The 15,414-nt window shown below is 45.6% G+C and overlaps 1 protein-coding gene across 4 annotated transcripts in view; it reads right to left on the minus strand.

Annotated features, from left to right (window-relative positions):
- Positions 1-2,721: 2,721 nt before the first annotated feature.
- The window catches only part of LOC144724917 (sodium-dependent multivitamin transporter-like), a 36,445-nt gene continuing 23,752 nt past the window's right edge, over positions 2,722-15,414 (minus strand). For 2 of the 4 annotated variants that reach the window (XM_078604214.1, XM_078604211.1), the window contains 5 exons: positions 13,041-13,127; positions 12,421-12,638; positions 11,523-11,626; positions 10,018-10,133; positions 2,722-6,945 (listed from right to left, as the gene is read on the minus strand). In XM_078604214.1, the coding sequence (XP_078460340.1) occupies positions 6,817-6,945; positions 10,018-10,133; positions 11,523-11,626; positions 12,421-12,638; positions 13,041-13,127 (654 nt within the window). In that variant the 3' untranslated portion in view covers positions 2,722-6,816. Of the gene's footprint in view, positions 6,946-9,138; positions 9,293-10,017; positions 10,134-11,522; positions 11,627-12,420; positions 12,639-13,040; positions 13,128-15,414 lie in introns of all 4 variants that reach the window. The other 2 variants (XM_078604212.1, XM_078604213.1) reach the window with 2 other exon arrangements.

Consider the following 15,414-nt stretch of genomic DNA (forward strand, 5'->3'; position numbering starts at 1 on the left):
CTCGCCCGTGCGAGTTGACGTCACCGGCTGAGGACCAATGGGCGCGGCAGGCGGAGAGAGCTCGCCATCGCCGACCAACGGGGGCGCCGCGCGACTGGGCGCGGACCAATGGGAGCGCGGGGTGGGTGGAGGGGGGGCCACGAGAAACAGGCGGTCGCGCGTGAGGCCACCCGACGCGTCTTGAGGTTGCGCAACCGCTTTGAGAGCTCGCCCGTTTCCATAGCAACCAGCGGCTCACCCCAGCCCGTTTCTATAGCAACCAGCGGCTCACCAAAGCCCGTTTCCACAGCAACCAGTGGCTCACACCAGCCATGTTCGATTCACTGCTGGATGAAGGCCTCCCCAAGCCGCCGCTGCCGCTTCTAGCAGTCATGATTATTCGGAAGCCACTGGCGCTATGCACTTTTAAATCAAGATTGAAAACTAATTTATTTAAAACTTCTTGTGTGTTTAGTTTGTTCTTCCTCCGCACCTCCGATGAACACGGTTGGCTACGTGCGGTGCGAAATAAGTTAAACTAACATACACCTCCGAGATACAGCAGCCTGTCACTCAGCACCTGTGCACGAGATAGTATCAGCTCAGCTTTAAATCGTACTCTTTGGTTCTTTCGTTAAAGTCACGTAGGTAGAAATAGAATAAAACAAATCACGACGTTTCGATCGCAACACAAGCGAAGAAGCCCACCTGATGAAGTTCGCTTGTGTTGCGATCGAAACGTCGTGATTTGTTTGATTTTATTTCTACCTCCGTGACTTTACCGAAAGAACCAGAGTATGGATTCCTGCAGTCACGGAAGCTTCAAATCCAGACAGAATTAAATCGCTTTGATGATGCTGCGTCGCCAGTCGGGGCACAATCAAATGACAATAAAAAAAACTCAACACATTTGTCAATAGCTGTGTGGCCTTAAGAGGAGGGAAATATAAAATGCACAAGTAAATCATTCAGATTTGGAGACTTTACACCATGGGGCCTGATGAAAGTAACATTTTAATGTTTTGTGATAACTACCGTAGTTTTTTAAAATTGGCATGTAATACATTTGTTGCGAAACGGTAGCTATTAAGTATCAGACAAAACCTTGAATAAAAAAAGTATTCCTACGATATACACTTGTAAAACATTTAATGTTGCTGGAACGTTCCATGGCACAAACCATCTCGCGATGCATTCCTGGGCCCAATCACCATCTCGAAAAATATATATTACCGCCCTCTATTCCTGAAGAGGAGAAATCAGCGAAATCAAATGTGGTACAAACTAAAAAGAAACTAAAAACGTTTCGGTCTTTTTCTCCTCGAGTACCTTATAATAAAGTTGTGCTTTAAGTAAAGGGAAGGCGTTCATCCAGTTCTGCCGTCTAACCGGTACTCAGACTAAATATGAAGCGGTCTCCTGCCCCTTTGGTCTCATTCCCACCATAGATCACGACGAGGCCACGTGCCAAATGCGTTCCTGGGGCTGTTGTCCCCGCTATTGAAGTGGCGAGCCACCGGTGTTGACCGTGTCCACACGGCGAGCCGACAAGAGAATGTTTGGCAAATCTGTCACGGAGTCCGTCGACCAGTGTCTCCAATATAGTGGGAGGCCACCGTGTATTACACACCACGCAAATAGGTTCATATGAACCTAGTGTCACAAATTATATTCTGGGTGTTTTTTTACCCAGGTATTGGTGTGAAGATACACGTCGCATCGTCTCCAATTGCATGGCAAAAATGCTTGCTATTATTGCTGGAGTTTCGCATTGAGCCCGTGTATTACCATGACCCTGAGGTTTGTTTCTGCAGAATGCACATCTAGGTGGTTCCTGAACAATGTTGGCAGTACTTGTGTAGTGACTGTGATTGTCACTGTGTGGTGCCGGGCTTACGAGCCACGGCGGATAATGTGTTGGCATTGTGTAGCCCGCTTACTGGGCGTAGTTCCAGCCCTAGCGGGGCTTGGGTGAGCACTGCTCAGCGCGGAGACACCACGTACAGTGTGCGGTGCGGGCTCCCGGTGAGGTAGCGAGAGGGAGCGTCAGCCAGCCAGGGTTACGTTGGGGCATGATACACTGGTTGACCTGCCGACATGTGACCGGATGATATTGGAGGGGGCCACCGGTGGACGGTGGACGGGGGCCGCTGGGTAGTCACGTGGTATAAAAGAGCTCGAGAGATCTAGAAGGTGGGTGGGGCGAGGGGCGGAGCCAGCCCCAGCCCAAGCGGATATAGCGGGGGTCCCTTGAGGGGTTCGGGGTTGTTCAGGTTGCTGGTGAAGAAGATCCACATCGGGTTCAAGAAGCCTTGAGCCACGCTGCCCGGGACCCAGCTGGTGGTCCGGGCCGGGATTGCGAACAGTGTCTAGTTCTGCCGTAGCGTGGCTAGATGGGCATTCAACACCCAAGTGTAGGTTGTGTTGTGAAAGTGTTGCTCCCAAGACAACGTCTGCGACTCAGTTGGACTCATTACACTTGTGTTGCTCATTAAGATATGACAATTGTTAATTATGTTTTGATAGCAAGGGGGCTCGGTATCTAAAACGTGTATAAAGTCCATCAGGCAATGATTGGCGTAGGCTTCAAAATTGTACGCCGCAAAGTATTTATTCATTTATTTTAAGTAGTTTACAAAATAAAAATATATGCACCCGCGATTGTTATGCCGAGAGTGACAAACCAGTCTGAAAAAAACAAAAACATTTTAAAACAAAACAAAAAAGCCTCGGCAAAGTGAATATTAGCAATGTTGGTGGAAATTTATTTTCCGAAAATCAAGTATTATAAATCACCACAGTTGTATACCAAAGAACGTCAAATTGTTACTTACAGCACTGAGCACAGATCAAATCTGCCATGTTGCACGTGTTCAAAACTACAAACAGCGCATGTCAATATCCCCGGCAAAGGAATAAGACAAAGTTCTGTACATACATGTGTAATGACATGGAATGGGTTACTATGGCGCATAGCGCTGGTTGCTGGCAGAGAAGGTGATCTTCAGTTGTAGCAGCCCTGTGCCACCAGGTCATATGATAAGTCAGAGAGAGTGATGTGGGGCAAAGGTGATAGAGGGGGCACGTGAGGTAAAGCCCGGGAACCTTCTAGTAGGTTCTACAAGGGGGGCGTGGCCGAAGGCGGAGCAAGGCCACGCTGGGTGGATAAAAGGGAACCCCGAGCGATAGTTCGGGGCTGTTGTTGGAGTGGAACCCGTCGTGCTGCTGGAGTCTTCGTCACCGTCTTCACCTCCTCGGCGTTGTTAGTCAGGCAGCCTGTTAGCTGTCCTGACCATAGTGTAGTTACTCCTTGTACCTGTGAAGGCTATAATAAATATAGTGCCTCCGACTATTAGTGTATCCGAGTGACTCACTACACATGTAATAGAAGACATTATTCAGGACAATAATATTAGCTGAAAATGTAAAAAATTGTCACAACAGTTCACCAGAATAAATAACGACTCATGAACATATTCGAGTGGAATAGCAGTAGAGCATATAAGGCACTTTAGAGGATTGACAGAGGTGAAGTGATGCAGTCAGGGAATGTGGGAACGAGTATGCAGCTGCCCAAGACAGTGGGCGATGGCATCACAGAGGTCCTCATTCAACAGAAAACCGAACATAACTTATTTTTAATACAAGTCAAGGTTTGTCCAGGGGTTGTCGATGCCTTTTTGAGGTCTGGTTTATACTGGAAAGTTTGTGCCCGAAATACCACCTCCGATTAGGGCGGTTGGCTAGGTACGTTGCGAAATAAGTTCAACGTACCATGAGCAGATATACTGTGTCCTGCATATAAATTGGGTTTCTTGGGGACGCCAAATACGGAAAAATTGGAGTAAGAAATAAAACCGCACTTCCAAAAACTGAAGTGTGTAGAGCAATGCCGAATTGTTGCTAGCCGCGTCTACAGCGTGCGCAGAAACGTCACGCGCCAGGCAGTTCCAGTTTAGTCTTGCACTACTGCACTGCTCCACCATACACCCAGAATGCGTTCTTATATTTGTGTAAGACACATTACGTTATATTGCACAGAATGTGTTTTGATATACAGCAATATGATCTGTGGAGCATTCAATAGTAACGTTACAGTAATTAATTCTGGTGTAGGCACCACTAAGGTGGTTGATGAATGATGCTGGCGTGGCTGGTGCTGTGGTTAACGGAGATGGAGTTGACTGCTTCATTTGGGACTTTAGGGAGTGATTACAGATATAATTTCTGAGGCTGTATGTGCATAGGATTTCAGTTTATGTACACACATTAAAAAAGGCAGCAATGCTCTACAAAGATACTTGTAAAAAAAATACACGACAAAAACGCTCATGTACGAGAAACGGCAACGAGCAAGAATATTCAATTTGTAACACTGGTGGTAAGCATGAATTCAAGGGACCAATATCACAATTAGCACTCGGCACTTCACTTTGCTCGTAGTTGACTAAACATCAGCGCAACATGTGAACCTTTGGAAAAATAGCATGTGTGCAGCACAGTATATTGCATGCCATTTGATGTCACTCGAGATGTGGATATGAGTAGACATGCAATCCTTGCTGTGCTCCTGCAAGAGATATGAAAACGCAACTGTGGCAGAAGCACGGTCGCTGTGATATTTTTCACGGGATGCTATCAAATTGCATGACATGACGCCAGAGGCGTAGCTAGGGGGGGGCAGGGGGGTACATATGTCCCCGGGCGCCAAGGTAAAGGGGCGCCAAAATGAGGCTTACAACGTTACATTATAACTTATTGCGGCGGGCGCAGCAGCCTGAAACTACTGCACAAATCTACAGCTCAAACTAAAAGTTTATATATCCCGCCACACACAGCCTACATGTCATGTAATTACATTTTGTATGTGATTAAACGGGGGGGGGGGGGGGGGGCGTCAATTTTATAGTTCGTCCCCGGGCGCAAAATATCCTAGCTACGCCACTGCATGACGCTCATCATTATAGCAGCTTCCCATAACTCTGCAATTTTTAGTATATATTGCTTTTGTGCTTTGCTGTACTTCCGGTATGGTTAAAGATTACTTAAAGAGTAATTAAACTACAAGGATTCAACTGGGGCACATAGTTCTACCTAATCTTTACGTCACAATCGACAATACTTATGATGTACACCATGTCGGTTACACATTATATAATAAAGTAAAAAAAGCTGTCTGGTGTGGACCAATCAGTTTCAAAGACAATGCATATATTAGAGTGTTTTTTGTTTGCATTTTGACCACGAGTATTGTGGTTAATGCAGACGTGATTCCTTGTAAAAGGTTTCAGTTTGGTGTTTTAACAACTTAACACCTGTTTTGTTGCAGAATAAAAGGGGAAAAACTTATTCTCATATTTTGGTACTGGCAAAGGAGGTCCCATGAAGGAAATAAGATGTTTAACAAAAGTTAAAGGAGAAAAGATGATCACAATACAGTGGTCCCTCGGTTTACGTTTCCATCAGTGAACAATATTTCGATTAAGGATCCGCCTCCCATAGGGTCCCATTGTTTCTATTAACGATACATTTTTGATTAACGATATGTTTAGGCTATCACGCGGCCGCCAATTTCGGAAAATCGCAGTGCTCCTAAGAGAACTCAGCAGACCTCAGCCAATCAGCGATGCACTATTATAAGCGTTTTGAGAGCAACTGCCTAGCTTTTTAATGTTTAATGTACGTTGCTTATGGAAACAGCTCTCTTGAATGCTGTGTTTTTTTACTTAAAAGTTAAGGAAGATAAATAACAATGGCCTCTAAAATAAATGTTAAGACAAGTGAGGAGAACAATTAGTCTGCAAATTAATCAGGAAATTACGGAAAGATTTTGTATTTTATGCTCTATGTATGCAAATTTATATTTATTCATTATTTACCCATGTTTCTATTAATGCTTTAATATGTTCTTATAAAATGTATTCATTAAATTATCTTATTTAAATATATAAACTAAGTTTTTAGGGTGAAAAACAAACTAAGCCTTTAAACATATATTTCCTTTATTCGACTAACAACAATTTCAATTAATGATGTTTTTTGTGGAACCAATTAATATCGTTAACCGATAGACCACTGTATAGCAATATGAAAAAAAATGGACAATACGATTATTGTGCATCTTTTACTGTACGATACATCAGTGGAATTTTTGTGATTAGCTTATAATTAGGGTCCACCCTGGGAGAGGTTCAGTATTCAACATTTAATTATTATGGTGGAAACATTCATTCACATTGCATTTAAAATTCTGTTATACTTTATGGATCATTTAAACATTCATTAAAAACTCACTTCCAATGCACTAACCTGAAATAGGATTTTAGGTCCACAATAAGCCCAGAAGAGGGCACTAGAATGTGTCTGTGCAGTCAGCCTAATACCTCTTTTCCACTGGTATAACGGAGCTGCACTACGGATGTGTTAAGTCAGGCTGACACAGCCTAGGAGGTAGGCCAGATTGTTATCCTACTGTAGAAGCCAAGCCATGTCACCAACATCACACAAGTCGAGACGTGTTTTGATGACCTAGCGACGGTCAGTGCACCGAATGACATCACACCAAATGAATGCATGAATTAGCCCCGCTCCTGGTCCAACTTGGCCCAAGTTGGATTTTGATTGTCTTGCGAGCCTAGCATATCGTGGTTCGTTTCTGGTTCAGCACAGAAAAATAACCAGCTGGGACCCACCCATGCCATGAACACACCGTGCTGGCTCGGCTCAGATGTGCCAGTGGAAAAGTGCCAACAAAGTCAAGTACATTCACAAACCTTACTCCTCACATCATCTACCCACCTCCAAACCCTCAAATCCTTGGCAAAATGATGCTCGAATTCACAGATAGGTGCTATTGGAGGTTGCTTCCTGTGGGGGTTTGGGGTTTTCTAGGTCTTGTTCTGCAAGGGGGACCATGGTCAAATCTGTCTGGTTTTCTGATGAATCTGCAGAAGGTTTTTGTTTGATCTAGGGTAGGTGGTAAACACACACAAACGCGCACAATATTTAATTACTCGCGCAAAATACCGGACATGCTCACGCACATTTATGCCTATGAATGCAGTATTCACACCCACATAACATGCATTCATGTATATGCACAGCCCTTTTGCTAGACGAGGGACTCCCCATGCTGTTGTGATTATGCTCGTTTACCCAGGAAAGCCTCACTGAGTCTTGTGACTCTTTATCAGAAGGATCCTGCTAAGCTTTTAAAGTAAGAGGCGATGATTGCTATGTGCATAGTTCCAATTGAGTATTTACGGTGTCATTTTCCAATTTGGGAAAATGTTCACCCTGATGCTGGCACATAAAATATCCACTACGAAGCAGACGGCACGTATGTATTCTTGTTAAATCAGGGTGGCCGCTGGATTGGAACTGCGCACCTCTGCAACAAGCGGCAAAATACGCAACCGCTGGGCCATGTCACTGATCCCGTGTGGGTCCTAGGGGTTATTTCACCATACTTCACCACGCTGATCAATGTAGATTGTTCAAGGCAGAAGCATGGAAGCATGGTATAATAATATATTTTGGTGCAGATAAGGTAGCCCTGCAATGGCCTATGACACCTGTTTGGCACATAACGGTGACTCCTCTAAAAACTAGGAGTGAACGCTCCTTAGCTTCCCAGATTTGATGAGATCAAATGCAGACTAGATGATTAGGTAGGTTATGGGTAACAGATCAAATTAGCAGAAGTTAAATGCCCTATTTTTATACCTGGTGGTTTTTATCCGAATCTGGAGGATGTACAAAAGCTGTAGAGAGGATAAGATGTAGAAGCTAAAAAGTATAAAATGGAAATGAAACGTATTACTGTTCAACCCTGGCACTCACAGTCGTATTATACATATCACAACAAATCAGCAACAGACGGTTTATGATGAGGATGATTGCCAATAGCGTAGGACTGCTGTTGAGAGTTTGTGGAGCCAGCAGCCTATGTGAAGGAGCTGAACGGGAGAAGATAGAAAAGACGGGAAGAGTTACAGTCTCTCTCCGAGTTTGGTGGGTCATGTTGGTAAATGAATAATAATAATTATATCTTGATTTGAAGCTTTCGTGACTGCAGGAATCCATACTCTTTGGTTCTTTTGGTAAAGTCACGCAGGTATAAAATAAAATAAATCACGTTTCGGGCGCAACACAAGCGTCCGTCATCAGGTGGGAAAGCATGGTCTGCTGCTGAGGGCAGACTGTTTTAAAAGGTTTAAAATTGGTGTAGCCCAAGAGTCATAAAGAAGTGGGCGGGGCTAGTGATGTTAATGTTAGAAATTAGCATGTAACTGTAAGATAGGAGAGCGGCCTCCTCGACGAGGGCACAGAAATGGCTATGTTAATGTGAGAAATTCGCATGATGTTAATGTAGAGGACTAGTTGCGGGCATGACGTCACGCTCGCCTCCAGGGGCAATGACGTCATGGGAGGTGGCGTCATGCGCGCCTGGGGGCGGGATGACGTCATGTCCCGCAAGGGTACTTAAACGGGAGCCCGTGATGTAAGCGGGGTCGTTGCGGAGAGCAGGGAACTTAGAGGGTTGGTGTTAGGACCAGGGGTGAGGAGAAGGGTCTGTAGAAGGGCCCAGTGTAAGCGCTAGGAGTGGCTGCACTCCTTGGCCGGCCGAAGTTGGATCAGCCCTCGGCCGGTGCGGAGGAGGCAGCCCGGACAGCCAGCTGAGCCAAAGGACAGACCGTGGGGAAGGTCCGAGTAGTGGACCCAACCTAGGACCCCTAACCCCTGGGAAAGTGTTGCACCCTTCGTGTTGATTGGCATAAGCCCTTAATAAACTACCGGCGCAGGCCCTAAAACTTCACCTCCGTCACCGAGTCGTCCGGAACTCTTCTACATTAATGTGAGAAATTAGCATGTAACTGTAAGATAGGAGAGCGGCCTCCTCGATGAGGGCACGGAAGTGGCTATGTTAATGAGAGAGATTAGCATGTTAATGTAAAATCGAAGAGTGGTGCAATCCAAAGGCATGAGTGCAACCCATCGGGTGCAATCCAAAGGGCATGCAAGTATGAGAGTGCAATGCAAAGGACATGTGAGCATGAGAGATCTAAGAGAGAGGCATAGACAGAGCGACACAGAGTCGGAAATAGCAGCTGACATAGGCAGCTAGGATGGAAACATCACAGTCAGTTAAGACTTTACCTGGTTAATAACGTCCTTCCAATGATTGCTCAGTTTGTACCCATCCTGCCGATCATTGTTTAACTGCTGTGGGCTCACACGAAATACATTTTTCCATGACGGAGGTACTCTGCAAACCTACCGGCTACCTTCAGAGATTTGTTCATGAAGCCATCTAGAAAAATAAACACAGACACAACTTCAACCGAGAGGATGGGTACAAACTGAGCAATCATTGGAAGGACGTTATTAACCAGGTAAAGTCTTAACTGACTGTGATGTTTCCATCCTACCTGCCTATGTCAGCTGTTATTTCCGACTCTCTGTGTCTCTCTCTCTATGCCTCTCTTAGATCTCTCATGCTCACATGTCCTTTGCATTGCACTCTCATGTCTTTGGATTGCACTCTCATGCTCACATGTCCTTTGGATTGCACCCGTTGGGTTGCACTCATGCCTTTGGATTGCACCACTCTTCGATTTTACATTAACATGCTAATCTCTCTCATTAACATAGTCACTTCCGTGCCCTCGTCGAGGAGGCCGCTCTCCTATCTTACAGCTACATGCTAATTTCTCACATTAACATCATGCTAATTTCTTCAATTAACATCACTTGCCCCGGCCACTTTTTTATGACCCTTGGGCTACACCAATTTCAAACCTTTTAAAACAGTCTGCCTCAGCAGCAGACCATGCTTTCCCACCTGATGACGGACGCTTGTGTTGCGCCCGAAACGTCGTAATTTATTTTATTTTATACCTACGTGACTTTACAGAAAGACCCAAAGAGTAATACTAATTCTGATTTGTAGCATGTGAAGAATTTGTGCAGCGAGTTGCCAATGCGAGTCAGAGGCACGGAAAAGTCTCTGCGATGAGGCCATAGGAATGCGCTCACCTCATGATCACTGGACGTGGCGCAGCAGAGCCACGCGCGGGCGCTAGCAGGAAGGCAGCGGCACAGAGTGTAAGCCACTGGCACCAGAGTGCGCGGGTCAATGCTCTCCATGGGGGCTGCACACAAACGTAAGCAGACAGCAACACCTCTGTTCCTCCTCCTTTACACGTCTGTCCCTCGATATAAAAAATAAACGTTTTTTTACTTACACATCCTATCAGTCCCAAAGCCTTCTGGAAATGTGGAATATCACCAGCATTGGTTCAACAACATCAACCTTTGGATCGGTTTCAACATTCAGTGTCTCATCAGCAGAGTCAGGCTTGCTTGAACCAAAGCTGCTTTAACCAACTCCCTTATGAGCCTGTGTTCGTTTGCTTACACTTCCAAAATGGAGCAGCATTGTTATTAGTCAATAGGGATTAAAGTCTCACAGGCACTGGTGAAATCGGTATTTTGTATGGATGTGAAGCAAGGACTGTGTCAAACTGACTAAGCTCAGGCCTCCTGCACCACAAACCTGCAATACAATTGCTTGTCTGACACCAATAATGCCTCAGGAATTATCCTTTCGTCATGTATGTGACATCAGGCTTCGTAGAGTCACACTAGAGCCATAGATAACATTCCCCAACTTCCATTAATCTTGGCTGATTGTCATAAATGTTCACACCACAGCCATGTGGCCAGTTGCATACAATTCCTCAGGCAAAGCCTTTCCTTCACACTGAATTACCACAAATGGCAACATAAGGACACACATTTTGCTCAGGTGATTGTATGCATTGGTCACACGTCCAGGTCTGTGTCGCACATTGAAATGTGGAATTTCAAGATCTTTTGGGCATTTTTATTTTTGTCTTTACGTGAATTAATTCACTTGTAACTTGGCACTGGTCTTGTTGCCAAACCTATTTATTAGTTAACAAAAAGTCCTACTCGTTATTCTCGTTGATAGGCTAGTTGAAGCTCTTGGGGGAAAAAAAGATAAATGGTGTGATTTAATTTCGGAAAAATCTAGAAACAAAAAATATCGCATGTCATGGAACCTCTCAGGTTGGTGTCATTTTATCGCAATATCATGGAATTTCAGTGTAGAGTATAAAACCATGGGATCTTTGCATAATTTCCTATCAAAATATATACAAAAAATTCCTGACACTAACATATCAACTATTTTCTGTGTTTGAAATGACCAAACTTGACTCTTTTTGGGCAATAGTCCTCAACATTGCGTAGCCGGGGGCCTTTGGACGTGCAGTGCAAGACTGTATTGTGCTGCACTGTCCTCTACTTACATAGCTCCACAGCCTCTACAACAACCTGTTGTGCACGTTAATTACCCATCCAAGCACTCCCCAGGCTCAACACTGCTTAGCTTCTGCAATCTGGCAAGATGTGGTGCATTTTGTCAATGGCTCTCTGAGTAATGTCTTTCATTATTAAGCATACCGTGCTTGCGTGCGTGCGTTCGTGAGTATGCACGCGTTTGCCTGCACGTATACCTGTTAGCAGGCTGACGAGCATTCCGACCAGCACCACCGTGGCAGCGTTGTGCGCCGTGTACCACATGTAGGACAGCGAGTAGAACGAGTCCAATCCGGACAACCTGCACACACGCACGACAAAGATCCCCTGTGTGGCCTACACATGCTGTTGGGGCAAGTGGTATAAGCGAGCACCTAATGACGGCCAGCACAGCGCAAGGAGACGGTGGTGTGGCCACTCCCACGCCTGGCTGCATTAGTCTGCCCAGTGATGATACCACTCCATGTACTTATTTAAGGCTGGGTAGACCTAGGGGGAGGGAAAGGACTAGATCATATTATATCGCCACTAGTATTGGCCATGGCAGGTGTTCTCATCAGCAGCTGTGTGATTCACTAAGCATGCAGGGAACCAGGACTGTGAGCTTAAGTGAGGTCTATGACCCTCACAATAACGGGATTGTCACCAAAACACCGCAATTACTGCACTCGCATAAAGCCATTGACCACATCAGGATTTGTCCGATCACATCAACTCTCAAAAGCCAAGCAGGTTAATGCATGGAGAGTGCTGGGATGGATGACCGCCATGCACGCTCGGGTGACACAGGTTGCCATGGGATGTACTAAGTTGTGGACAGCAGGGGGCAGTGCAGAAATAGCCATTGCTGAACGGTACTTCTATTCTCCCACCTAAAATCACAATTCAATTCTGGAACTCACAATCCAGTGCTGCAGCAGCTACTGCACACAGTACGGTCATAAACTGGGATATCCTGGCATTGCTTTCACGTTGAGATTACTGAGCGTTCCAGTTGGGCGTGCAATTTTCCCTTAAACATTTCAACCGCAACAGCCGTAACATTTGCACCAAACTCGATAAGTTGGTACAGCCCTCCCATCACGGAGCACAAACCCTGTTTGCTGGCCGCTAGTGACGGTGGAGGGAAGGGTGGCCACGGTGGAGGGGATGGGCAGCAGGGTACTCATCGTGCTGGCTAGGGAAAGAGTGGCATTCAAACAGCCCACGGCGGCCTCAACGGAGCGGCCTGCCAGCCGGGCACGAGATAGAAAGCTGCCGATGAATATCCACAGGGCCATGCAGAGCCCACACGCCAGCCCCACAATCGCTCCCTAGGAAGGGGGATAGAAAACGGCGGAGGAGGAGTGGAGGCGAGGGGCGGGGAGTTAATACTGGATTTCTGTCTCATCTACTGTTTACAGCCATGAGCCGGTGGTGGAATGTCCTATTTCCTATGGCAGGGGCTGAGTCTATATCCATAGGGCAACCAATGTTGACTTCCCCACACAATGGTGCCCGTTTCGGAGTAACAATACACACATATAATGATCTTTAGACACCAGATTATTTGGTGATTCTGCATTGGCAGTGGTACATAACCACAATTAACAAAAACCACACTGCCTTTAAAGAAAACTATAGATTAAATTGATGAGCATGTTTAGTTTTTGAGACAGCAGATGTCTGACGAGTTTGTTAGGATTTATAGACAGTGATAGAATTAGTTTACTCACAGTAGGGTTGGCACGAGGGAAAAACAGGCCGAGGGAAAACACTCCCAGAAGAGGGCCTCCCAGCATCCCAAAAATACTGATGGCCGCCTGCACACCCACGCACAGGTGTGAGCATTAGCGGCCTGTGTTGCGGCATCACACACAGACACGCACAGTTCCAGAGCACAGAGTCCAAAGGGGGATGTGAGACGGCACTAAGCTGGTGCCCTGGAGATGGATGTTCATCGGGCACCTTGGACGGGATGGGCAAAGTTCACGACATCAGTGCCCTGGCGACGCGTTTCCATGAGGGGGGGGGGGGGCGGTGGAGAGCAGGTCGCCGTGTACTTAACTTCAGAATCCCTTTTTCACACTTTCAGCCATGCCTGATGTGAGGTTCGTACGCTGGTTGGCCAGGGATGGACGGGAGTTAATATACCGCCCGGGAGGGACTACGACAGGTTGGTAAATTCACCAAGCGCGTGTAAGTTATTCCTTCCCAAGTGCTCCCCCCTTTCCTTTTTCTATTTCCCCCCTCCCAATTTCCCCGCTCCCCCCTCCCCTACTCTCTCTACTCCCTTAAGTTATTTTCCTTCACTTTTCCCTTCCCACATAAAAGTACATATACCCTGTTTGTAGTCCCCACTCGATGGGGCAGTGAGCCCAATCTCCCCCCTCTTCTAAACTCAGGAGCACAGCGTTCGGGATTTATATCCACGGAGTTTTTGTACATTGCAGTTTGTGCTCTGCACTGGGCTCCTACTGAAATATAATAAAAACATAAAACAAAAAATGTGTGTATCATCGGTATACCAAAGCTTGAGATAACTTTGCCAAAAGAAAGACTATTTATGGTGAATATAAGAGGACCCAGAATAGACCCTTGAGGAACACCACAAAGCAGTGGCTTGTGAGAGGATGTGATACCATTTATAGAAATGGAATACAACCGATCAGAGAGATAAGAAGAGAACCAAATTAGAAAGGCATCATAGCATCCAACGTGGGTGTGAAGGCGCTCGAGGAGAATGTAATGATCAGTTGTGTCAAATACAGATGATAAATACAGAACCAAGTAAGAAAAAGACACAGTCAGTAGATAAGCGAAGATCATTTTAGATGAGAAATAAAGCAGTTTTAGTTGAGTGATTTTTCCGAAAACCAGATTGAACTTGGTCATATGGTTAATTAAATTATTGTATAAGACACGTTTAATGACCTTCAATAACAATGAAAGATTTGAAATAGGGTGGTAGTTTGCAGGCTTATCAGGATTCAGTGATGGAATTTTGAGAACCGAGGTGATAGCAGCTACCTTAAGTGCAGATGGAAATACCAGGGGGCAGAGACATTAATTAATGTTTTTATAATAATTGGAATTAAAACAGCTGAACATGGAACAATTCATGGAGAAGGCAAAGGATCAAGACTAACGGTGTTATCTTTTTATTTAGAATAATGTTCGTGATGTCATTTTTGTAAAATAACAGGGGTAGATCCAAGCAGGGAGGGCTAGATCACGGTCGGAATGAATACGATGATCTAACGTTTAGCACTTTTTGAGGATTTTTTTTTCACATTGAGCCACAGATGGAGTTAGATCGAATAATTGTTTCCCCCCACGATGGAAAAGTTAATAAGTTAGTTTTAGCTTTGATAAGCAATTTCTGGTATGATTTAAGGTGATTGTTCCAAATCTGCAACTTAACTTCAAGGCCCCATTTTCTCCATTTACTCTCTAAGCAACGTCCAGCTTTTTTTTTCACCCAAGTGAGTGATTCGTGTACCACGGAGCTGAAGATCGAGCTGAAGAGATCGTTTTTATAGGCGAAAGTTTGTTAACCACCTCTGAAATTATTTATGATAATGATCAACGGATGGTCCATCAGGAAAAAGAAAACAAGGATCTTTAGCCAGAATGTGAAGAGAGTAGAGAAGGGGAGATTATTTGATATCGATAAGAAAAGGTGGTGAGATTAGGAGAAATACTTGCGTCGTGACATAAATGGAGTGACTATGGCGTTTAGCGCCAGCTGTCACAAGAGTGGAACTGTGCGTCTTGAGCCTCTGTCTGGCACCAGAGTCGGCATGGCATGGAAGTGGGCCTTAGGGGGCATGGTTCTGATGACGGTCAGAGAGAGGGCAAATAAGGCTGTGACAGTCTGGGTGAACCCGAGAGGGCACGTGACTAGGACAGGGTAGCGAGGGGGCCCAAAGGGTGACTTGAGGGACACGTGATGCTTGGTCGAGAACCTTCTGGTAAGATCCAGAAGGGGGCGTGGCCGAAGGCGGAGCGCGGCCACGCTCGGGAGGATAAAAGGGAAGTCCCGAGAGTAATCGCGGCTGTCTGCTGGAATGGAACCCGTCGGTGCTACGTCTCTTCGATCCTCAATCG

This window comes from Lampetra planeri, chromosome 22, assembly GCF_965212315.1.
Source record: "Lampetra planeri chromosome 22, kcLamPlan1.2.h2, whole genome shotgun sequence".
Lineage (NCBI taxonomy): Eukaryota > Metazoa > Chordata > Hyperoartia > Petromyzontiformes > Petromyzontidae > Lampetra > Lampetra planeri.